Source organism: Peromyscus eremicus, chromosome 12 (assembly GCF_949786415.1).
Source record: "Peromyscus eremicus chromosome 12, PerEre_H2_v1, whole genome shotgun sequence".
NCBI classification, from domain to species: domain Eukaryota; kingdom Metazoa; phylum Chordata; class Mammalia; order Rodentia; family Cricetidae; genus Peromyscus; species Peromyscus eremicus.
Window position 1 is genome coordinate 10,478,577 of NC_081428.1, and position 26,611 is coordinate 10,505,187.

At 39.1% G+C, this 26,611-nt stretch overlaps 1 protein-coding gene across 12 annotated transcripts in view; it reads left to right on the plus strand.

Annotated features, from left to right (window-relative positions):
* The window catches only part of Grik1 (glutamate ionotropic receptor kainate type subunit 1), a 386,759-nt gene that overhangs the window by 257,156 nt on the left and 102,992 nt on the right, over nucleotides 1–26,611 (plus strand). For all 12 annotated transcript variants that reach the window (XM_059276868.1, XM_059276871.1, XM_059276869.1 and 9 more), the window contains 2 exons: nucleotides 17,236–17,289; nucleotides 20,325–20,498. In XM_059276868.1, coding sequence (XP_059132851.1) covers nucleotides 17,236–17,289; nucleotides 20,325–20,498 — 228 coding nt within the window. The remainder of the gene's footprint in view (nucleotides 1–17,235; nucleotides 17,290–20,324; nucleotides 20,499–26,611) is intronic.

Here is a 26,611-nt window from a genome sequence, read left to right on the forward strand (position 1 = left end):
GCTCTTGAACCACTGGGATGCTGTCTTCTGATACAGTCATATATCCTGGGGCTCCATGGTTCTATGGCCATACTTGGGGAGCACTTCCACATCCACTGAGTTAAAACTTACAGCAGTGGTTGGACCAGAAGTACATACTCAGGAAGGCCAGCCATTTATTTGTCTGTCTTATCCACTGAATGACTGTACTAAAAGATCCGACTTAGAATTGCCGTAAGGCTTCATTTACACAGCTTAACATGGCTGATTAAAGTACACAATGGAGTGTATAGATCAGAATCAGAAAAAAATCACCCAGATTTTATGTGCAACTCTCAAAATGCAAAGAAGCAAGCCTTCCCAGGAGCCCCTGACAGCAGAGAGTGGAAACTTGTGCTACATTCAAGAGAATTATGTTCTAATGAGATGTATGTGGCATTCAATCTGACTCACACCGCTAGCTACATCTTTCCCAAAAGGCAGGCCTTGGATAAACAAGAGAAGACTGTTGTGAGTCCTGGCTATGGAGCTTTCCCTTCTTTATTGAGAAATGTAAGCATAAATTCCTTTCTTAGAAGCAATGTTTCTAGTGGGCTATGGATTACATCTCTCAAGAAACAATTAAAATCTGGTGTGATGAAGGTCTGGGGATGGCAGTGGGAAATGGGATTGGCTCTCTTTTGCTCTGGCCGTTGATGCAAATACTTTTATTTCACCTCCATCTTAGAATTCCAAACTGGGTTTCCTTTTTCCAATCACTTTAGTAGTAAGATTGTCAGTAAACTTTGGTGGAAGTTACAAGAAGTTACTCAGCTGCTGTTTTTTTTTTTTAATTTATTCTTCTCTCATATATTAAATCCTGACCACAGTTTCCCCTCCCTCTTGTCCTCCCAGTCCCTCCCTCACCCATCTTCCCTCTCTCCCAGATCTACTCCTTCCCCATTTTCCTTCAGAAAAGGGCAGACCTCCCAGAGATGTCCACCAACCATGACCTAACAAGATACAATAAGATATGATACATATTAAGGCTGGGTGAGGCAATTCAGTAGGAAGACAGGGGTCCCAAATGCAGGCAAAAGAGTCAGAGACACCCTCCATGCTCATTTTTGGGAGTCCCACAAGAACACCAAGCTACACAACCATAAGATATATGCAGAGAATCTAGCTCAAACCCATACAGGGTCGGGTCCATGTTTGTTGCTTCAGTTTCTGTGAGTCTCTATGAGCCATAGTTGATTGATTCTGTAAGTTTTTTTGTGGTATCCTTGACCCTTCTGGCTCCTACTATCCTTCCTCCTCCTCTTCCACAGGATTCCCCACATTTCAGGGGTAAGGTAGAAATCTAGTGCAATGGAAACTCCCAGGAATATACAAGGGTGACGCTAGTTAAGACTCCTACTGAGTGGAATACAGAGCCTGCACCAGCCATCTCCTGTAACTAGACATGGCTTCCAGTGGAGAGTCCGAGACACCAACCCAGCTATAAAATATTCAACCTATAATTTGTCCTGCCTACAAGATGTACTGGGGTAAAGAAGTCACAGAACTTGTGGGAGTGGCCAACCAATGACTGATTCAGCTTGAGACTCATGCCACAGAGAGAGAGCCCCCATGCCTGACACTGCCTGGAGAGCCAAGAGCCAGAGGCTGGATAGCCCAGAGACCTAGAATAGAACCAAACATATTGACCAAAAAAGTCAAAGAAATGATTCCTAATGATACTCTGCTATACTCACAGACCAGAGGCTAGCATGATCATCATCAGAGAGGCTTCATTCAGCAGAAGATGCAGAGACCCACAGCCAGACTTTTTTCTTAGATCCACTGTGTCGACTTCATACTGTCTGTATGAGCATGGGTATGGGATCATCTCCTGGAGCATGGGTAACCTCTCAGGGCACACATTCATGAAGAAAACTGCATCTTCCTTTCCCAGAGGCCATCAGTCACCAATAGCTAGGGATGCAACTTCATTTGATTCCTTATTCATACTGTGATTTTGGGCTAGCTTGATCTTGTGTAGTTTTTTTGCATGTAGCCTCAGCCATGATTAGTTTATACACTGTCATGTCTGAAAAATACTGATTCACTGGAGAATTCTGCTCCTTCTGGCTCCACAAACCTTTTGTTTCCTCTTTGACAATGACCTCTGAGCCTGGGGGGTAGCAAGTTTGACATCAATTTTACTAATGACTTGCAAGTAGCTTTGAGGAAAGAACCTGTCACAAAGGTTCCACTGTATTATGTATGCAAATGCAGTTACTCCTTTTGAATTGGCTACAGAAGATCTAAGCTGGCCTTGTTATGGATTTGCTAGACAACTAGAGCCTATTGTATTGAATACTCAGAGTTCGCTATTCTGGTTAAAATAATACGCAAGTATTCTGTGTGATTCTCTTTAAGTGACTCCATTAGCTTTGGGCATCGACCTATAAAATGCAAGACAGGTTCCTTGCCTATAGCTGTCTAAGAAGTTCTCTCAGGCATCTAAGGATGATTCTGGTTACCATTCACTAAAAAAAAAAAAAAAAAAGGAAGGAGGCTCATGTCCTTGATGGAGGGCCCAATAGATGATAATTATGGTGCCTGGCTTCTTACATTCCCATGGCATGCATTCTGAGGTAAGTTTGGCATGCTTACTTAGGAATAGAAGACACTGGAGCTCTGCTAGGTAAAGAGGCCCATTCAACTGGACTTCGGGTAGAGCCAGGTTGCCAAAGAGTCTCTGCAGGCAGACAGATGTCAAAGGCTATGAAATCACGTTACCATGAAGGACCCTCTTTCACAATAGACTATCAGAAGCAGGCTTCCAAAACTCTCTAGGAAAAACACATCCCCTTGCTCCTAGTCTTCCCACGAGGTTGGTGTTAATAACTTTCCTTTGTTGTGTGTGAAAATCACTAGTGAGAACACTCTCCCAGGTCAGTCTGGCATTCCCTTAGTGTTCCCTTCATTGCCTTGCTCTCCCCTGCACCTTCATCTCATTTTCTCACTTGTTAATGCTTCTGAAGGAAAAAAAGGGAATTAAATGCACCTTAAGGAAGGTATTTGACATTTATCTGAAAGTTAAAAAAAAAGGAGGAAGGTCTATAGTTATTATTGAGCATGCTAATCACTTGGCAAAGTGATTATTCCTATTCATATCGAACAAGTACTATATGATGAGAATCTGAAAAGTTATTTCCCCCAAATTAGTTTGAAATTCAAATGTCAAGACTTGATTAGACTAGAGAAGAGTGCAGCTTTCTCATGAACATACTGTCTTTGCCAATTTCTGTACTCACAGTTTCCCCCCAACAGCTGACAGGTCACATGGGCCAGGTCACAAGTCAAAACCGCCACCCCCACCTTATTCATGTGTCACTTTCCAGTAAGCATCCTGATGCCTGAAAGCATACTGGCTTCTTCTCCTATCTACTGTGTCCCTTCCTTACTCTAACGTCCCAAGTCCTACTCTTCTCCAATGACCATCATACATACACACACACACCTTTTCTCATAGAGTTATTCTTTGAGGAAATGCCTAACAGGAAATGAGTTTCTATGATAAAGAGAAGGGTAGGGAGACATTATGTGCGGAACTCTCAACCTGAATCTTACTTCAGGCTGGGTTCTAAGCAACCATCTCATTTAAGGCCCCATCACCCCAACAGGATTCTTCTATTCCAATTGAAAACTGATGCTCAGAGATCATAATTTTATCTTCTATGAACTGAGTGTGTTTTTAATACAGAACACTAAGTCCTGCAAGACCTGAATCTGCCTCTTTCTAGACTTCTTACAAGACCACAGCCTCCAGTGATAGCCACACCCAAGGGAGAGGGTATGGGGCCTGAATACACAGCAACCTTGATTAGATTTTTCTCTCTTTTTATTTAAATCCCCAGCACCTACTATGTTATGTCACATAGTGAGTGAATTGTGCAATGACTGAATAAAGAAATGAATCAAGAACTATATTAGAGTCTTTCAATAAGTGATCTCCAAAGTAACCTCCCTTCTACCCACCTGCAATACAGCACTCCTGTTAGGGAGATGGCTCACTAGCAGAGTGCTTAGCTAGTATGCATGGGACTCTAAGTTGAACCTTTGGCATTGGAATGGGAGTTGCAGGGGAGGTACATTGTATGTCAAGAATGATATACTTCTAACTCAGCAAAGGGACATTTGGCCCAGTCATTCCTTGTAGCTTCAGTTTCCTCAAAAGTCAAGCTTCATTCTGTTCTGAGGTCTTACAGCAGTCAGAAATGAAAATGCCTGGGAACCTGTGACTCCCCGGCAGGAAAAACAGTTTGGCACTTTGACCAGGGTCAAACTCACTTTTAACTTTTGTAATGTCAGTGACCAAAGGAACCCCCTTTCCAGCAGAGTGACCTGCATGCTGATGGCTTATAGATGGGAAGGAAGCCTCTATGAGGGCTCCATCCCACAGGAAAGCTTCAGTGGGGCTCTGTAGTGGGTACTGTTCCAGCTTTGACCTGGAAGTACTATCCCCATTGAGGCTTCCAGTAACTATCAAGCCTACGAGGTGGGGCTGAGACAGGAGCCCTTAAAACTCAAGATCTGGATGTGCCAGCTCTCTTGGTTCCTGGATCCTGGATGCTGGATGCAGACCAAGCAGAGTTCTCCAAAGAACACCACTGGACTGCACCTCACCTCTCTTGGACCCTGAAACTTATCCTTTACTTGTAAGTTAGCCCACAAAATAAACCTCCCTTTTAAGTATGTGGAGTTGCCTTAATACTTCCCAATAGGGCTCAGCCAACTTCCTGAGCTGTAAAACTGTCTGGGGTGCTCTTGAGCCTCTGCATCCAACTTAGGAAACCTACTCTTATCATTTGCATGAGTACTTGCTTCAGGAGAGTAGTCTCTTCCCCACAACGCTTGTGGCAGCAGAGAAAGCAGTAATTGAGAAATGAGCCATAAAGCATTCAGAATGAAAATGTTTTATAAAATTATATTGCATTTTTTCCTATCAACACGCATATACTCTTTCATTTCCCCCTTTCTTTCTGTTCACATTCAATTAGCATAAAAGCAAGGTCACGAAGAAAGTGTATGTTTTAAACGCTTAGCTTCTCTGCTAAGAAGTATGATGGCAATGCTGATTAATCAAATAATTCTCTGCATTGATTTTTGCCTTGTATGTGTTGTGCCCACAGGCTGTGATGAGGGCAAACAGAGGTGATTAGACAAGGTTCACACCGTCACTCTTTGTCTCTCAGAACTCTGAGCATCACTGAGCACATCCACACAGTGGATGTGCCTTCTAACTGGCATCTTAGTCCATCTTTTCTAATAACAGACATGCAGGGTAGAGCAGACACCTTAAGGACTACTATTGTTTAACACCTGTTATATGCAAGGCACTGTACGGAACATAAATGATGGAGCATTCATTTCATTGTTATAACATTCTCAAAAAAAAGGGAAAAAAAACTCTGCACATGAAAGTGATTGCTCAGAGAGATTATGCAATTTGGCTACCATCACACAGCCGGTAGGTATCAGGGTGGGGTTTGAAACTTACCTAAGGATTTAAACAAACTAAGGATTTGGCTTGTTTCTGTTACATTCCAGATACCACTGATTATTACAGTTATCGAATCCAGAGTACATATTGTGTTAGCCTCTACTTCTTTCAGAAAGTAGTTTCATTTGATTCTCAGATAACTCAACTGTTTCTGTCTTTATAGAAAGTCCACATGTATAGGCCTATGCTTATAGCCCCATGGCCAAGGATAGAATGTGGTAGAGACAATAGAAAAAGTCAATCTGTATTTCAGCAGTTTTGAAAATTAAAGGTGTTAGAGATGGGACTGTACAAACAATAGCAACACAGCAATAAACCTCTGCCTGTCCTCTGAGGGCAAAGGGAGACCCTGAAAACAAGGTCACAAAAACGTATCCATCCAATTCCTACAAACTGGTCTGAAACCATGAAGTCACTTTATAAACTAGTAAGAGACTGTGAGTAGAAACAGTAAGAACAATGAGTAGAAACTTGGTGGCCTAGTTGGAAATGTTTGGCTCTTTCTCCAAAATAAATTAATAAATAACTTCTATGCATTTGGTACTTCCTATTAGCTAACATGTGCTATTCATTTGGCTAGAATGATTTCTTTTTATCAGCTTAAAATATCTGCACGCTTCAAGTGAGAGAGATGGCAGAGCTCGAACTTCAGGCCAGGGCCTGATGCCTTCATTGCCTGAGTTGTTAATAGTCTTTTTTTTTTTGGGGGGGGGGGAGTTTTCGAGACAGGGTTTCTCTGTGTAGCTTTGCACCTTTCCTGGAACTCACTTGGTAGTCCAGGCTGACCTCGAACTCACAGAGATCTGCCTGGCTCTGCCTCCCGAGTGCTGGGATTAAAGGCGTGCGCCACCACCGCCCGGCGTTAATAGTCTTTTATATACACCCCAGGGAGAAAGTCTACTGGCTCCTCCCCAGCTTCACCACCTCACCTACAAACAGGATTATTGGATTCCAAGCTCGTTATACATGTCTTCAGCTTAGAACTTCCATATTTTCCCATGCTCAAGGATTCGCTCACCAGTGTTGAGATATAAAGAGTTTGTGTGTTGCCTTATACTTAGCAGGCCGTCTAAGAAATGGGGAATTAATTAAGCAATACATTATCTTTTAAGTTCCTCAAGTCCTTTGATGGTCTTTGAGCCAGCTAATTGATAAGTTCATTACTGTGGATAAATCCTAACAACATAATCATGATGTATCTCAATTTACACTAACTGGATGATAATTTGTAGTATATTATACAATTATTTTGGCAGTATGTTCTCATTGTAATTACGTTTCTCTCGGGCTGATATTAAAGTATATTTACAGTCCCTGAGCATATAGTTAGTTTTAGTTATAAGGAGCAGTTCACAGATATGAATGTGCTATCTAAATCATACAACAATTAATTGGCCTTTATGAATAGCCAACAATTTACCGAAAATGTGCTCCAATCAACCATGTTCATATTGTTCAGGATGCCCACTTCAAGAGTCTTCAAATCCTCCAAAAAGTATATTTAGAAGAATACTGAAATATGTTTCAACTTGAAATAGGAAGCAATAAAAATGCTATAGATGTATACTCCTCAGAATGTGCTGTTGCTTTATTCCAGCCCCATTTAAATTTGGCTTTAATAGAAGATAAAAATGTATCCTGGTGTTCAAGGTAGATCTATTTTAGAAAAAAATGCCAAAAATTATAGTTGTGTATATTGGGCCACATCCTAAGACTTGAGTAGGAACAGTGAACTTCAGTCTTCTTTAGAATTGTGGAGACATGCAATCTGGAATGTGCCCTTTTCTATATGGAAAAGGGTACATAACATATACCCAATTTTCAAATGAACATCCAGGCTAAATAAGGGGAAAACCATGTTGCTGTGCAAAATACATCTGCTTCTTCAATACTTCACAAATGAAAATCTTACCAAAAGGGTCCCCCTTAGAACTTTCTACAACTGTTCATCAAACTCTGTCATCTGGGCTACTGTGATGTGACTATTTCTAATCAGCTAATACTTTTGGAATACTTTCTGTGTGCCCAACAGTATACTGTGATAAAAGAGAAATAAGATACCTTTAAAAACCCCAGCCTAATAAATAAGGTCACCAATTAGCAGAGGAGCAGAAGATTTGTTATTTTCTGCCTTTATATGAGAGAGGCAATTTCACATGCCTCACATCATGCTTAAAAACACTAAATCTGACAGTGCATACAAGAGTGCTAGGCCAGTATTGATACATAAGACATTCCACCTATTGTAGATTGTCATCATCCATACAAAGAATGACTCCATGCTTCTTGATTCTGACTTTTGGTCTTTGCATCACCTTTTACATTATATGATGACAGTGAGTCTAAGGTCTTCACATCTGATGAAGGTTGGACCAAGTTCCTATGAAGACAGAACCAGATCTTCACATCTCAACGGGTCAAGTCAGGTCTTCTACCTGATGAAGCCTGAGTCAAGTCTTCATATATAATGTAGCTCAAAATGAAGGTCAAACCATGTCTTCATATCTGAGAAAGTTGAACCAAGACTTTAAATGTAATGAAGAGGCAACAAAACCTTCATATCTGATTGAAGGAAAACCAGGTCTTCATATCTAATGAAGGTCAAGCCAGATCTTCATATCTAATGAAAGCTAAACCAAGTCTTTATATATAATGAAGTTCAACATGAAGGGCAAACCGGTCTTCATATCTGAAAAAGATCAAGCCAGGTCTTCATATCCTATACCCTATGACCATGCTGGGCATTATTAAATCACCACTGAATACCTTTCAGCTTCTTCACCCTTCCTCTGCCCAACAATTTTGTCTTCCTAACTCCCCTCTTGATGACCACAAACATCTAATAATGGAAACCAGACAGCTGAAAGCTCATTTACCTCCATTTACTTTTCATATTCACCAGTTGCCAAATATGGGAGACCCAACTCTCTATGTCTCAGATTCAATCCTCTTTTCTCCAGTCCTCTTGCCATCTTTGTTCTGAACTGATGTAGATGTAATTCTGAACGGTTTTACTAAATAAAAAACACAGAGCTAAATGCAGAGTTAAAAGCCCCAGAGGTCAGATAGCAGTAGCTAAGAGCTGAGACCAAGACCGCCTTCTTACCACCGGCTGCCACTGTTGTCCTTCCCCTAAGAAAGAGACCTACTTCTTGTGTGTCTGTCTTCTTATTGACTTTCTGTTCTACCTTCTCATTGGCTGTAAACCCAACCACATGGCCTCCTTGTCACTGTCTGTCTATACAGACCTCCAGGTCTCTATGGTTGGTATTGAGATTAAAGGCCTGTGTCTCCATGATGGCTGTATCCTTGAACACACAGAGATCTGCCTGTCATGTGATCGGGATTAAGGGCATGTGCTACCACTGCCAGACTTCTGCTAAATGGCTTGTTGTTAGCTCTGATCCCCAGGCAACTTTATTTATTAACATACAAATAAAATTTGTATGTTATTTCATATTTCAGCACAAATAAATATCACCACAAACTGACATCTCTAGAACAAATCCTTCTTTTCCTCTCACCTACATGTAGTCTCAAAACACTGTTCATTAAGTAAAATGTCTGACTTTATCCTCCCATGTTTGAAACCCCAAGTTCTGTCCTCTACCTGAGTCAGCACTTTAATAAAAACATAAGACTTCATGTACCATACACATCCCTGTACACCTTGGTCTACTATATAGCAGCATCTAGCACTCAGAAATATCTATATTAATCAATTCATAATTTTATTTCAAAAAGAGAAAAGTAAACTATAAGTTTTTACAAAGAATATTTGTTTATTTATTGTGGTAGGTCAGTGGGTCATGGGACCCATGTTCACATTTACTAAGCAAATGCTCTGCCACTGACCTAAATGACCATAACTATTCTTTCTTAATGAAAGATGAATTCACTAAGGAGATTAAATAGCTTTTCAAATATCACAAAAGGTGTCCAAAACAATGCATAAGAAGGCTGGAATTAATAATTCCAACATCTAAAAAGCTGTTTTATCCCAAAGCCAATATCTATCTGAATGCCTACAAAAAGCAAACAACCCCTTTCTAGTGCCTGAATCTCCACCAAAGTCCAAAGAAGAAGATTTTACAGCAGAGTTCAGGCCTCCTCAAATGTCAATGGTCAACTTGTGGAGCTCCTGAGCTTGATAGGTACAGTAATTAAGGCTAAACTCCAACCACTGTAAGTCTCGCTTTGCTCTGACCAAACATCCGTGTAGTTCTCAGAATACTCACAAATGGATTATGGATTGTGTGAAAATACTGTTTCTTCTACTAACTATGCTTCCTGTGATCAATAAATGAACTAATAAAGTGATGAGAGCCCAGAACTGCAACCACACCTGGACTTAAATAGCATAACTGTGTCTGCATTCTCAAATTCACTTTCTCTATGTATGCATGGACATGTTATAACATTTACCAAATAGAAGCGACCATCTTAAGTGCTGTATCTTAGAAATAGAAGGTTAGTTAATATACATCAGTGGTCTCAGCATTAGAACACATATCACCTGGAGAATATAATGATTATTCATGCCTACAATCCATCCTGAAGCAGACATATCAGAATATTTAAAAAATGCAACTTCACAAATGGTACTTTATTCTTTTTTATTATATTTTTATTATTGAAAACAATTTTTAAATTTAAATGTATTTTGATCATATTCTTCCCCTTCCTCAAGTCTTTCCAGATCACTTCACCCTCCCAACCAACCCATCTTTCTTTCTTAAAAAAAATTTAACCTCCTCAAATTCAAGAAAACAAAACACCACCCCCAAAAAATGAAAACAAAAACAAAAACAACAAAACCCTCCAAACTGTAACCAAGTAAAAGCACACACACACACACACACACACACACACACACACACACACTCGCCTCCATTATATGTTGGTCAGCTTCTCCTGAACGTGAGTGGTTGATAGACCCAGTGTCACTCTATCAGAGAAAATGGATTTTCCCTCTCTCGGCAGACATAAATGATAGTTAAGTTGCTAACCTTTACTCTAGCACCACTGGTAGTTTTTAAAGTCCCTTGGTGCTTCTGAATGTTCCAGGATACTGAGCACATTACTAGGCTATGTATATTTTAGAGATCACCACTGAATGTCTGTGCTCTATCTCACCTTTGAAAGGTTATCTTCAGACAAATTTGAAGTGTAGTTTTTATTACCACCTTTATGGAAAGTGCTTATCAGGGAGAGATTGTGTGCCACGTATCAGGTCCACTTTTCCATCCAGATTATGCTCACTCATTTTCTTCCACTGTATCCTTTCTAGAAGATGACTGTTCCACCGGGTTCTTCTGAGCATTTCTGAATGTTATTTTTTAGGTTCACGTCATCTACCCAAAGCTCCAGTTCCTCCTCTTTGCCAGATTGCCTGTTTATCATTCCACCATAATCTTTTCTCCCTGTTCTGTTCTCAGCCAGCTGTACCCTTGAAACAGCACAATTTCATCTGTTGAGCACCCAGATGAAATAGTCTAGCTCTACTAGTAGAATCACTTTCTAAAGCCAACAGAAAGTCACTTGTTTCCACTCCATTTATTAAAATCCATTAGTGTCAGCTCCCGCTCTCCTCTGAACACAGCTCTGGGGACAGAATCTTATGGAAGCATCAAGACCTGGAGACACTACCAAATAGTGCAGCGAGTGCTTTGTGGAATGTCCGTTCCTTTTCTTTGATTTATCTTGAAAGCAGGAAGAAACTGTGTTGACTTTGTTTAATGCTGTTGTCAAATGGAAGCCAAAAAAAAGTGGAAGTGAGTACTTACACGCTGTTAGCATTTACATGTAAAGGGAAGTGATTAAAAATATAGAGTATATCAACTTCAAATAGAAAACGTATTTTTCTTCTTGAAGAACGTAGTTGATGCTCACATACTAAAAGCTCTGAGTCCTCGTGCATTGTCATCAAGGAAAGATGAGAGGTAGTGCATTTGCTTTCTATTGTTGCTGTTCCATCCACAGTACTTTAAAACAATAGAAGTCTCATGGCCATTCTGGAGGTTCAGATTTGACTGAAGGTGGAGGCAGACTGCTTTCCTCCTAGAAGTGGAGACAGAAAAATGTCGCTCCTTGTGGTTTCATCTCCTAGGGTTATCCTCATCTGTCACTCTGTGGCCTCACATCACATCATCTCTTAACTTTTGCTTCTGAATGTCACTTTCAGCCTATAGTTTTCTTGTATCTACCGGATAAGGTTACCTTGTGTCCACACAGATAGTCCAGGGTAACTGTCTCATCTTCAGTCTCGGATCCCATAGCCTTTACAGTCTCTTTTGCCATATAGGCATGTGAATGTGTGCTCAAGTCAGAATGTGGACACCTATAGGGAACTTCAGTCTACTTCAGAAGAAAATGGAATTTTCCTGAATCTCAGGGGCTTTGGGACTCTGTTATTCTCTCTACAATGAGCTGTCCTTTAGGAATGTAAGTTGATTTAATGTGGCAGAAAACACTGACAATGAGAATGTATCAAAAGATTAGCTTATACTCACTTATTACACTGATGACAGTCAGTACAACCCATGTAGACTAAGAACTATCCCATTCAAAAGAAAGCATGGATGTGACTGTGTCACAGAGAAGAAAAAAAGATGCACCCTGGAGCTCAAATTTATATCTTAAAATTGTTGCTCTGCTACACTGTTTCTGAAGATTTTTATGGAGAAAGAACTTACTCCTGTCTGGAGGAAAAGTCCTTACTTCAGCTACAGTGCGTGTTACACATTGGGAAGTTATTCACTTGAAATTATTGACTAGAAGCCATGTCTGATGCCTGGGACTTCATCCTTCTATTGAGAAAACCATAAACATAGCCATATACTTTGGTTTAGTCAATATAAACTTCCAGGACATGTATTTTCGAGAGAAGAAGCAGTAATAAAAAGCCATATAAATATTACAAAACCCCTCAAAATAGCCCAGGAGAACTCTAGCCTCTATTTTAAGGTTTTGCTGCTATAGCTACTACATAATGACCATTATTTTTTATATATGGCTTTCCCTTAATGATGGATGTTTGGAATTCATGGAGGATATTTGCTGTTGCTGTCTCTGTAGCATGGTACTGCTTTGGGAGAACAGAACAGAGTGAAGGTCCGGGATTCTTCAGAGAAACTAAGAGATGCTATTGGAATTCTTGGCTCCATCAATCTCACAAGATGACTCTGTAGCCACCACAAACCTTATACCCCTATAAACTAGATCCTAGTCATCTAAATGTCAATTACATCTTAGAAAACACATGATCTTACGAACGTTGTGCTGCTCAGTGTACTTGATAGCCATCCATCAAAATTTAAAAGCTTATCTATGGATAACAGAGCTAGGCCAATGCTACTGTGTACAAGGTTCCTGATAGTTGTGAAAACCTCACAAGGCAGCTGGAACAGTGTGGTTTCACCATTGTTAATGAGTTGTAGCTGTGTCCTAAAGAATATTGGTATTAGTGGAACCATTAGAAATGTTCTTTCAGGAGCCAATGGCATTGAGTTTTTGTTCTGCTACATGCAGATCAATTCTAGATACAAATAAAAAAAGGTAAAAATTGAAACAAAGGAGTAGCCATGTAGCCTTTCCTAGCTGAGTACCACAATGCAGAGAAAGCATTAAAGAGACTCACACCATCCTTCCTCCTTTTGGATTATGTTATGAAGGGAGAATGTACGTCCTAAGGATGCAGATCTTGCCTCTTTTGTTATTACTCTCTTTTGAGTTCTTAAAATTGATCCTCAAGTAATACAGAGTATGACTTACTATCAAGAGTCATTAATGGAATTGCTGGAGGCTGGAGTTTGTCAAAGGACTTCCTGTTACACTAACAGAGCCCAGCTACATTAGATTGGAACATTCCACCATTCCTTAGGGGAAAATAGGATATTCATCTTATTTCTGGATACCCAATGAAGATTATTTATTTATAGTATCATTATTCTATAAAGAATTAGAGTAGCCTAGAAAAAAACATTTGAAACAGAATGATAATGTCTATTAAAAGTAGTGGGGAATTGGAAGGGGTGAGTTGGTTTAAAAAAAGAACTAGACAAACCTGGATGATATTTGTCCATACTAGGATATATACCTGTGTTTCTGACTGGAGAGCTCATTATTTTGGCCTTAACCTTTATAAAAAATCAAAACAAACTTGTTAACAGGATCCCTTACATGACTCCTGGTATTTATGAAAAGAGAAAAAAGGCTCTTATTCAGAAAAAGAATAGCTTCTCTAAGTGCTGATAACCAAGCAACTAATATGCTAGAGTCTGCAAGGTGGCAAATGTCCTCACTTTTTCCATCTTGTTGGCTAGAGCCAGCACATGGCATCATGTAAGCACAAGGACTTACCATCCTGTCGTGTGCCCATTGGGCCAGAAATTTAACAAACAGAATTAATGACTTCCGAACTAGGGGTCTCATCCTCCCCCTACTCCATCTTCTGCCCTGTGTCACTCAGGCTAGATTTGAAGTTGCAAACCTATTGCCTGAGCCTCCTCAATGCTGAGAGTTCAGCCTTGTGCATCCTCACCGCACTGATTAAAAACTATTTTTCTCTATGCTAATGATATGATATCACAACTTACTTGGTAATAATTATATTTGGAAACTAGTACTATTAGAAGACCATATTAGTATAAGCAATTAAGGAGAATAAAGAATATAACTGAATATGACACAATTGATCCCACATTTGTTATATAGCATTGTTTGAGATGTAATGATTTAAACAGAAGCAGAACTTGTACTTAGCAATGTTAACTTGGTGAAGTGTGCACACTGGTTTAAATTCAAACAAGACTATGTCCTAACAGTGCTAACTTAGTAAACTGAGCACCACTTATCAATTCAGCAGATACACATGGCACAGAAATTCAGAGAAGACAGTTGTAGGAAGAAGTCAGTTCTGCAAAAAATTATTAGAGCCGGGCAGTAGTGGCGCACGCCTTTAATCCTATCATTCGGGAGGCAGAGCCAGGCGGATCTCTGTGAATTCAAGGCCAGCCTGGTCTACAAAGCGAGATCCAGAACAGGCACCAAAACTACACAGAGAAACCCGATCTTGAAAAACCAAAAAATAAAATAAAATATTAGAAAGTTCTCCATGTCATGATTTTACATTTTTGTTTTTAAAACTGACATTTATCCTGATGTGACATTTTTCTTAATCCCTTCCTGATTTTAGTTGAAATACTAACATCCAAAGAAAAAGTCGTAAAGTGATGCTTATAAGGCGTGCTTTCAGAAGACAGCCCTTTGCATCCCATCAGTCTACAGGCCGCTACAAAGGACAGCTGTTGAAACACACCATTCTTGGAGCTTCCTCATGTTTTTTAATCTTGAAGGTTTTCTTTCTTTCTGGTTCTTGAATGGCCACAATGTTGATAGGGTTATGATCAATAGCTCTGCATTCGTTTAATAGTTTCTAGGGAAATCAGGACAAAGTCAAAGAGACACACTGGTCCAAACACCTAGCTAGAGAAGAGAACAGAGAAGTTTGTGGTACAACAAATGCAAAGCACACCTGGAAGATCCAAAGGTTCCTTCTGTAATAAAAGCAGGCCCAGCAGTTGCTACCCACTCAATTGCCACATCCCATTTCTAATACTGAATAACACATCACAAATGAATATTTACCTCCAGGAATTATAAAAAAAATAATAATAAAATAATGGCTTAAATAATTGTTTTTCTTTCTAAAAAGTGTTCATCTTCACAACAAGGGAACAAAACCTTCTGCGAGGCTCAAAAGGAAAATTTTGTCAAAATGAAAGCTGTAAACTCAGGTGGATTTGTATTTCAGTTTCAACTCCAGAAACAGTATTTTAAACTTGGTGTTCAGATTCATAGCTTAACATAAATTTTACACAGTTCCCTTTACACAATCTAATAACCAAAATGAAGAATTGGATTCCTGCCTGACCCTGGCAGGCCAGATCTTTATGCTCAAATGATAGAAGAAACCAGCTAACAAGACCTCACCATGCCTGGTTCTAAATGGTATTGATGGCCCTAAAGCAAGTCCACCTTCAAAAAACCCTTCTGTGCACCTGATCTTGTTAGCACCAGAGGAGCAACTCAGATCCCATTAGCTCATGAGTCACAGCAAGAGTTTCCCATCATTCATCTCACTTTCAGACATTCCAGTTTCACCAAACAGCCTCTGCTTCTCATGTTAGCAGAGGTGTCTCCTGAGTGTCCACACTTTGTTACTGCTGTCTTTAAATGCTCTTCCTTCCTTATCCCTTTTCATGTAAAGTCATGCCAGCTCAAATATTTAAGCAGAACCTCTGACAACTTATGTCGTCTTTACCCATACTTTTAAAATCCATCTCTTTAGTCTAAGTTCTGAATGTCCTTGTTCTTCACTGCCAAGATACATGTTTCCCACGGATCAGTGATGCTCCACCCACCTTAGATACTCTTATCCAGAATGGCGTTATGAGAGGGCTCAAGGAACCCTGACTTAAAAACTTCCAGAGAGGTTATGATTTGCAGTCAGAACTTGCAAGAGGTGTCAGGAAAAAATGCTTCAGAAATGTAACTTGGTAATTTTTTTATTCATTCCAAACCAAGAACAATAAGCAGTATTCAAGTAGTGTTTTTTAAACCCTGCAATGAGGAAGATAATATCCTGACTTCAAAGATGTGGAAAGCCATTTGAAACATTTTCTGCTGCATTGAGCACAAAAGTGGAATCACTACTTAATAAACTACCTACCTACTACCACTATGTTGCTTAGCTACCTTCCTCTTCTCTCAACAAATACAACAGTATATGAACTCATAGCATTTCTGGAAAAACCAAGATCCTAAAGATGTAACTGAGAATTGGCTCTAAAAAACATATTTTCTCTCATCTGTGAAATCTTGGTGTGTGTGTGTGTGTGTGTGTGTGTGTGTGTGTGTGTGTGTGTGTGTGTGTGGTGTAAAAAGAGGGACAATTTGGGCAAAGCAAGAATGGAAAGGAAAGATAAAAAAGAACAGCAAGCTCAATTATATGTATATATGACAATGCCATAATTATACTATTTCGTACACTAAGATAATGGAAAATAAAGAAACATATAATAAAATCTATTTGATTAAAAATAGCTAGAAAAATACATACCTTCTAATTCTACTAAAATATACTAAACAATGTTGAAAAAAGAAATAATGTGAACTGGGTCTAAGTCTGATCCTCATCTATCTGTGAATTCAGGTGTGTTGGGTAAAATGAGAACTTTGTGGTAGGTTTTCAGAGGCACATTCAGTTATCAACCCTCATTTGAAAACATCTGAATACTAGCATTGCCATGTCTATGTACAATGACTTCTAATCTGAGAAAAGCATTGTGGTAAGGACGAAGACTTCACAATCACATTACATTTCTAGGCTAGGGGGTTGCTTTTGGAAGTTTAAGCAAGAGAAAAGACAAAACCCTATATCATCATGCACAACTCCAAATATAAAATTTGTTGGCCAGAAACTACTTTTAAATTTGATCAGCAGACCAATTATTTCAATGTAAGTCCAAGAGTATAATGATATAAAATAAGTTGGAGATCAGTGGCCTCCTCACCAGCCGCTAATTGGCCTCAGGATTCTAATCTACTGGGTCTGCAGATTTCTAAGTTTTGTGCTCCCAAGTGTTTGCAGACAGGCTACTGATGCTCTATTTCTTATTATAATTCTACTTGTGAATCTACCCCTCGTATCTCTGTTGCAGATTTTGTTCATGGGCATGATGACTGAATACTATCACTACTTCTTCACAACCCTGGTGAGTGCTTTCAGTAAGAACGTATTCCACACATTATTTCACAAACAGCCCCTTCGGGGTGAAAACGCAGCTATTGTCATGGAGATTCTCTTTATTTTCCTAAGATTCCTCTAAACTCAGTGATGATGAGCATTGGGTATCTTTCTCTCTTTTTACAAAAAGATCATCAATGCATGTCCATCAGAAGGGCGATGAAATCCCATTAAACAGGAGCTATTTATAAAGAAGCACCATGTATAATTTCTACATTCATCCTGAAGAGTGTTAAAGTGTGACCTGGAATCCTTTGATGTGATAAAGTATCATTCCTGCCTGTGTTCAGGAGACAATGGAGTTAAGACAGTCAGTCGCCTGGAGGGTACCTGGGAAAGTTTCAACCAGTGAAGTTTTGGAGGCACTGTACACATTGAACGTTCTACATCATTAAGGAAAATAATGGCTCACAGCTTAAGAAGTACAGAAGAATCACTGATAGTTAAAATTTTTGTGGAATTATTGAATTAAAGAATATTTACTAAAGTCATTTAATAAACCAAAATTATAGCTCCCCCTCAGTTGACTTCAGAAATCAGTCAATAGACCCTGCATATCTACCAGTCTCCCCAACACCTGCAGGATGTATTCCACTTTCTTACATGAGAAGAAAATTTGTGGCCGTTTTCTTTATAATCTTTTTCATCTTTGTAATCAGCCATTTTCTTTGTAGTCTCTAAGGGTTTATCGAAGTATAACCTGCCCAAATTCTGGGTGAGGTGGTCAGTAAGTTACTGTTTTAACAAATAAAATCGACAAGCCTGAAAAGCATGGGAATCAAAGGATTTGGAACAAGGAGCATAAAGCGAACACAGCAAATGTCTTTGCAGTATCCATGTGGGTATGAAGGGTACAGAGAGCATCATGCCATGAGCTTGTGGTGGGAAAGGGAGCAGGGTGGAGGGCAGGATCCTACACCCACACATGTGCCATCTTGTGCCTCTGTGTTGCTGCTAATCACATCAATTCCTGTTTCAAAATAGTCGAAGGTGACTTCAGTGTCAGCTAAGTGCTTTATTCTACTCACAGATATGCCTCTTCCCTATAACGTTAAAACCAGAGTACTGCAAGGCCCAGTGGCCTTGGGCTTTAGAACATTCTTTCAGCCTCATTGACACACACCCAGAAGAGCTGATTTGGGAGCCATTTCAGAAACTCATTCCTTGAACCTAGGAAGGCTGGTCCTTGATAGAAGTGATCAAAGGAGAACACATTGTACAGTTTTCATTCTGGTCCTCTCCTCACTCTCCTGACCTCCTCATTCCGCATTCATGGGGGATGTAGCAAATCAGATGTGAACTTTCCACATTCTGTATTACAAAGAAATGTCAAGTTGTAGGACAGCTAAACTCTGCATATGTTTAAAATACTGATCACGTGAGATTCAGCACATCTGCTGGAATTTTCTGTGACTAAATAACTTTCCCTCGACTCATTGAATGTGCTGAAGAAGTAACTTTCCTAGCTCTCATTCTTTGTATTTACCTACAATTTAATCTGCATTCTGTCCTATTGCTTTTGTATTCTAGCCAACTTTGACTATAAGCATTAAGGAAAATTTTCTGAACACTAAGTTAGTGCAAAGAAAATACAAATTTTACACACTCACTCACACACACACATGTACACTACATATATATTTGAAAAAAAGTAGTATAGGACTGGAGAGATGGCTCAGTAGCTAAGAGCACATACTGCTTTTGCAGAAGACTGGAGTATTTGTTTCCAGGCACCCACGTTGGGAGGTGGAAGACTCACAATTGGCCGAAACTCCATTGCCAAGTGATCAGATGTCCTCTTCTAGACCCCACGGACACCTTCATGCAGTTGCACACACCCACACACAGACACAGACACTTAATTGAATAAAAAAAAAAGAAAAGAACAAATCTATATAAAAAGGCAGTATAGCTTTCTCAGTCGGGAGCTAGCAGTGCAGAGCTGTGATCTTACAACTCCGCTGTCCACTCCAAAGTTATCTTGGGAATGGACAGCAACTAGAAGACATCTTCAGAAGAGTATGTCACATCTTCTGCAAACACAAATTGTGACAGAATCTAGTGCCACTGCCTTGAGTAACTGCCATCCTCACCATGACTAAACCATGGTGGACTCCATTTCAGAATGCCTTTTTATTGCTAGACAATGTCTGCATGGACTTTTTCTGTTAATTGTTATTTTTCGCTAGTTTGGTTTCTTCTCAAATGTGGAATATTTTCAGTGGGATGGTTTTACTCTAAACTTTTTATATAAAAATAGAAATGATCATTCTGTTTAAAATATGTACCTACTCATAAATTTCTGGTTTACATCCAGCTTCATCTGTTCTGGAAAACACTGGGGTGGGTTAGGCATTTTTTCTGATTCATTGTAGAAGAGAAAATGAGCCTCCTGGAAGTTTTTACATGTGCACAACCACAGGGTTCAATATATTCTCTGAAAAGGCCCTTATTCTGAACCCTTTTCCAGCAAATGTTCTTTATACTCTTGTTGAATGGAATAAGAGTAGTCATCAGGGAGCCACAGGATGCCACTTTTGCCTCCTAGAAGTCTTCTTTCTGCACATGCAGATTCCACATTTCACCTCAGCAGCATGACCCAGAACAGCCTGAAGCAGCAGCTGTGCCAAGGATGGCTGAGGCTGCCATTGCCAAGTGCTTCCTTTGTGGACCTGTCACCACTGAGAACTTTTTCCTTCAGTTATAAAATAAAAGCATAGAGGCAAGGAGACTGAAAGATCTCGTCTAACTCTTCAAAGACTGTATCCTAAGAAGAGAATTCTTAACTTTCAAATATCATATCTCAGGTCCAAGACTAGATAAATTATTAGTTAAACTCCTCTTCTTCGCTTATTCAAATTTAGCATTCTTTCACAGACAGGATATAACACTGCCATTTGTTTTTTCATCTTTTTATTGCTTCTATAGTCATTTATTTTCTTTTATGTCAAGAACATCAGTGAAGTTAATTAATTTCTACTTTTGTTTTTATAACATACACAGGACTTATTTGCTTTAGATCTGGAACTCTACAGGTACAGTGGTGTAAATATGACTGGCTTTCGGTTGCTGAATATTGACAACCCTCACGTGTCATCCATCATTGAGAAGTGGTCCATGGAAAGGTTGCAGGCTCCACCCAGACCTGAGACTGGTCTTCTGGATGGCATGATGACAGTGAGTAGTTTTATTTCATTTTTTTAAATGTTTTTATTTATTGTTTGAGAATTCCATATAGATATAGAAGGTATTTGATCAAATTTGCCCAGACTCCCTCTGCCTCATCCTAAGGTTTCAGATCTCTATGGAGAAGGGTGCAGATGTGGGCAGAAAGATTGTAATAGACAGCCCGTAATTTTAATGAAATCTCATGATCCTGTTTTAACTGTATAGAAGGGAAGTGAAGCATCTTCTATGCCTTTAATAGTGCAGGTAAGTGTTATTATAACACATACCTTGAGAGAGAATGTCACATGAGAACAAAAGAGGATCCTTAGATATCTGCAAGCTTGTGTCTGTCCATTATCAAAAGCTGTTTCATTTTTCAATTCCATTTGTCAAAAAAATTAAGTTGCTCTCGTCATTATGCAAATAAAGAGAGAGCAGGAACAAAAGAAAGGGTAAGTAAAGAGTGTTTACCCATAGGGGAGTGTCTCTGGGGAGGAGTGCAAAAGAGTGAGAAACAGCCTATTTAGAATCATTATACAGAACTAGTCTGTAGAAGCAGATATAGACAAATACCAGATCTTCACATGGCCTGTGGGGCCACGTCCTTACCATCTCAACTTCAGATGGGCACCCTTCTGCAAATGCTGACCGTGCTTAACTCCAGCCATATGCCACTCCTGACACAGACGCCAAAAGAGTCAGAGGTAGTGGACTGAACAGACACGTGCAAACTGCCTCATACAGAGCTTCAAGAAAGCATCATTTGTCTCATGCTGTCAAATGTATCTACCCTTGCTTTATTTCTCTAATGAGGCTCCCTGGGTGAAGAAAATAGAAGGAAGTAATAATAATAAAAAAAAAACTTGCTTCCTATGTAAGAACAGTACTACTAAGGGGAAAGATATTGGGAATGTGAGCAGGTAATAGCATTTTAAATTGGTGTAATATTTCACTCTCTGTTCCCATCATCCAGAGAAGCATTCTTGCTTTTAAGATGCAATTTACTGATAACTGAAAGGTATCATCTCACTGAAAAATGAACTTAGAACTTCCTTTTTCATTTTCTTGTGAGGAACAAATAAAATGGAGGAAATAAATGAATGAATTAAATAGTTCTGGATGGTTCTATGTTCAGAGTCCCTGACTGTTTTGCAAGCCTGAAATAACTCTTAAAACACACAATGATCTGGGAGATAATGATGGAAAGTGTTTGGATACAAATGAGCCATCTGTGATTTGAAACATTGCTTTGAATGAAAACAAGTAGAGACTACCCAGAGAAAAAGTAGACTTCAGAAAAGGATGAGGATTGTCATTTCCCTAGTTCCAACAAGATTTCTATCACAGGATGATCTACTTCTCCTATAAGTCCTTCCTGTGCCCAGTGTGCAGCACTAGACAGTGAGAGCTGGAAGCTATTTTCACACCAGTCATGTCATAGCTTCATGCCAAACATTGAATATCCTTCACAAAAATGGTTTAGTATACCAAAAACAAAAGCATCAGTCTGCTCAATTATATGGAGCCGGCAGAATAATTTGTAGATATTGACCAAGTTGTAAACCATGGAACAAGGAAGGTAGAAGTGTAAAGTTTTCACAGATTCAGGCTGGCACAAAGAAACTCTGCTCCCTGGTGTTGTTTCCAGTCACCTGAGCTAATGGCAGCCCAAAAGGCAGGAAGAATGGTAAAGCTAGGACCTGTTTGAAGTAAGATGTCTTTATTTATCCAGCCAGGAAAATGGGTTTCAGAAATGCTTGTGTTTCTACTCTTATTAATAACAAAATTAAAAGAAAAGTTATGGTTGGAGAGATAATGCAGTGTTAGATCCTCTGAATACGTGTATGAGAAACTGAGTTTGAATCCCCAGAACTCACATAGAGCCAAGGACAGTAGCATGTGCCTATAATCTGAACTCTTCAATAGTGAATTGGGAGGTGAAAACTAGAATTCCCAGAGACTCCTGGGCTAGCTATGCTAGAGTTCATTGTTCAGACAACAACAACAAAAAGAAAAAGAAAACTGTCTCAAGGAGGGCAGAAGGTAAGACTAAACATGGGCTGTTGCCTCCTTCCTCCACAAGTGTACTTACTGTGCGCACACACTGACATACACACTGACATACATATACATCGTACTCACAAAACATTTCTGATGAAAGGAAAAGAGAGAACTTATAAACCCAGAAGAGAGTGTTTCAGTGGAATTCTGTAAAAAGCAGCTACAATAACTATGTCAGAACATGTCAATATAAGCAAACAATAAAGATAAAACAGCACCTACTAAAGTTGGGTAAAACAACTGTGTAGACATAGCTTTATTTAATTATAAAAGGCGTATTTTCAACCAGTCTTTATCCAAAGAATGAAGATGGAACCCCAGTCCTTCTGTTTCACCTGAATGCAGATAATTTAAAGAGTTAGAGATGAAGTCATAGAGAGGTAAAAGGGCATGTCCAAGGATGTACAATGAATCAGAGTCAAAAGAACATGACCCCAACTCCAGGTTCAGTGCTAAGAATTCTTTTTTTAAAAAAATCATCAATACATCTTCATTAAACTTTATTTTCATCAACAGGGTTAGATTCAATTTTTCTTTTTTTATGTAGTATGTTTGTTTTTGGTTTTGTTTTATTTTAAATTTTTTATTCATTTTGCATACCAACCACAGTTTCCCTTCCTTCCTCTTCACCTTCTCCTCCCACCTCCTCCCCCCCCATCCCCAATCCACTCCTCAGAAAGGGTAAGGCCTCCCATGGGGAGTCAGTGAAGCCTATCACATCAAGGTTGAGGTAGGATCAAGCCCCTCCCCCTTGTATCAAGGCTGAGCAAGGCATCCAACCATAGGGAATGGGCTCCAAAAGACCAGCTCATCCACCAGATATAGATCCTGGTCCCACTACCAAGGGCCCTACAAACAGACCAAGTCATACAACTGTTACCCACATGCAGAGGGTCTAGTTTGGTCCCATGCAGATTCCCAGCTGTCAGTCCAGAGTCCTTGAGGTCCCACTAAATCAGGCCAGATGTCTCTGTGGGTTTCCCCATCATGATCTTGACCCACCTTGCTCATGTAATCCCTCCTCCCTCTCTTCAACTGGACTTGCAGAGGCTGGCCCAGTACTTGGCTGTGGATCTCTGCATCTGCTTCCAACAGTTACTGAATGGAGGTTCTAAGATGACAATTAAGGTAGTCACCAATCTGATTATAGGAGAAGGGCAGTTTGGCACCCTCTCCACTATTGCTATGAGTCTTAGCTGGGTTTATCCTTGTGGATTCCTGAAAATTTCACTAGCACCAGGCTTTCTAAATACAACACCAGTAACCCAGACATTGAGAGCAACAATTAATAAAAATGACCTCCTGAAATTGAAAAGCTCCTATAAGGCAAAGGACACAGTAAATAAGACAAAACAACAGCCTACAGAATAGGAAAAGGTCTTCACCAACCCAATATCTGACAGAGGGCTTATCTCCAAAATATATAAAGAACTCAAGAAACTAGACATCATAATACCAAATAATCCAATTAAAAAATGGGATACAGATCTAAACAGAGAATTTGCAAAATAAGAATCTCAAATGGCCAAAAGACATTTAAGTAATTGCTTAACATCCTTAGTCACCAGAGAAATGCAAATCAAAATAACTCTGAGATACTGTCTTACATCTGTCAGAACGGCTAAGATCAAAAAAACACCGAGGACAGCTTATGTTGGAGAAGATGTGGAGCAAGAGGAACACTCCTTCACTGCTGGTGGGAGTGCAAACTTGTACAGCCACTTTGGAAATCAGCATGGTAGTTTCCCAGAAAATTGAGAAGCAAGCTACCTCAAGAACTGGTGATACCATTCTTAGGCATATACCCAAAGGATGCTGAATCATACCACAAAGACTCTTGCCCAACTATGTTCATAACAGCATTATTCATAATAGCCAGAACCTGGGAACAACCTAGACGCCCCTCAACCAAAGAATGGATAAAGAAAATGTGGTACATTTATACAATGGAGTATTACTCAGGTATATAAAAAAAATGACATTATGAAATTTGCAGATAAATGGATGGAGCTAGAAAAAAATTCATCCTGAGTAAGGTAACCTAAACCCAGAAAGACAAACGTGGTATGTACTCACTCATAAGTGGATATTAGATGAAAAGCAAAGAATAACCAGACTATAATCCACGGCCCCAGAGAAGCTAGGTAACAAGGAGAACCCTAAGAGAGATGCATGGATCAACCTAGGAAAGGGAAATAGATGAGATCTCCTGGGTAAACTGGGGGCAGGGTGGTGATGAAGGGGAGCCAATGGGGAATGAGAACATGAGGGAATGGGATGGCCGAGTTGAGGAAGAGAGGAAGAAGGAGAGCAAGGAAAGAGATATCTTGATAGAGGGTGCCATTACAGGGTTAAGGAGAATTCTTTGCTTTTAAATTGCCTCAATCAGAATGCTTTTTTCACCACCCAAAGATTAAAAAAAAACCCAACCTATTGGATATATGTATTAGATCTTACATGTTCATTTATTCTTACATGCCAAGCACTTGTTGCCCTCACTGCCTAAATCCACTACCATTAAGGCTATTCAAATACCTCTTCACTATTAAGGCCTTCTGTGAACTGAGTTTTATTATGATAGATTACACTGTTATTATCTTCATCCTTACCAGTTTTAATTTTCTGCCTAACTCTTGCAATCTCTCATGTTATATTTTGTTTTGTTGGATTAGTGTCTTTCTCTATGAGAATATAAACATTTAGGTAGAGATACTTTCTATTTCTGTAATTTTATCCCCAGGATCAAAAAAGGCAAAGCACAGAGAAAGTTTCAATAACTATGCATTTGATAAAATAATTTATGCAGAAAATAAATTTAATTAAGATTATACCCAAACAGAAGATATTTAAATGAAGAATATTCATATAGCCCTGAAATATTTCTCTGGAAAGCCAAAGTTCTTACAAGCAAGAAGCATGCCTTATTAATAAAGATGGAGGTTATTCTCAAATAATAAATTATTTTTCATTTTATAAACTAACACTACTAATGGCATTACCAGTAAGTGCACTGGTTAGTTTTAACTATCAGCTTAGCACAACCTAGAGTCCTCTGGGAAGTGAAACTTAAAGAGAAATTATTATCTCAAGTTGGTCTGTGGCATGTATATGGGGGATTTTTATAACTGTTAATTGATAAAAGAAAACCCAGCCCATTGCGGGCAGCACCATTCTCTATGGAGAGGTACTATGCAAAAGAAAAATAAAAAGTTAGCTGAATAAGCAAAAAAGAAAGAATAGGTCCACACATTTATTCTCTCTCTATTCTTGCTCTGATCTTCATTTGTGGGTGTGATCCTAATTGTTGCTGCCTTGACTTCCCCAAGACAACGGGCTGTAACCCAGAATTGCAAATAAATTGCATTTTCAGGATGTTTTATCACAACAGAAAAGCAACTAGAACAATAAGTGATTATAAGTAATTCCACTGATAGAATTGTGTTCTGTAAAAATCATATGTATCATCCTGGTCTTCTCCCAGATGCATTGCCTGTATCCATTACAGTCATTTTTCTTACATGTGCCACATACATTTATAGATTATAGATGTGAGCATATAGGAATTAGAAAACAGTGTAATGGGGAAAGTGTGTTTTGACCACCCATTGACTCATCTATTTTTAAGATAATTTATTAAAGCTTTTCTTAGAATTTTGTACACTAAAACGTCCCCAAATAGTATCATCTTATATGTCAAAACACATCTATAACTGAAAATAGAGAAATCAGTTGTACCCAAATTCAATTTAGTTGAATCTAGACTTAAAAACAGATTTGATTAAAGAAATAAAAACCTGCCTTAAGAATTAAGAAAACTGTTGCTTGTCTCAGTTCAAAACAGTGAAATGCACTATTCAAAACTATCTGAAGATTTTTTTGAATATTATTTTTCAAGTGGATTGTTAATTAGCATAACTAAAGTTAGAATGGTTTTCATAAAATCTACTTCATTTCTTTCTGCTTTTTACATCTTTCCCACAGTACTGTGAGCTCATTTAGACAATAGGGTTTTTTACTGATGGGGAGATGGAATGGCTCACATTCAGAATGATTTTTCTCTG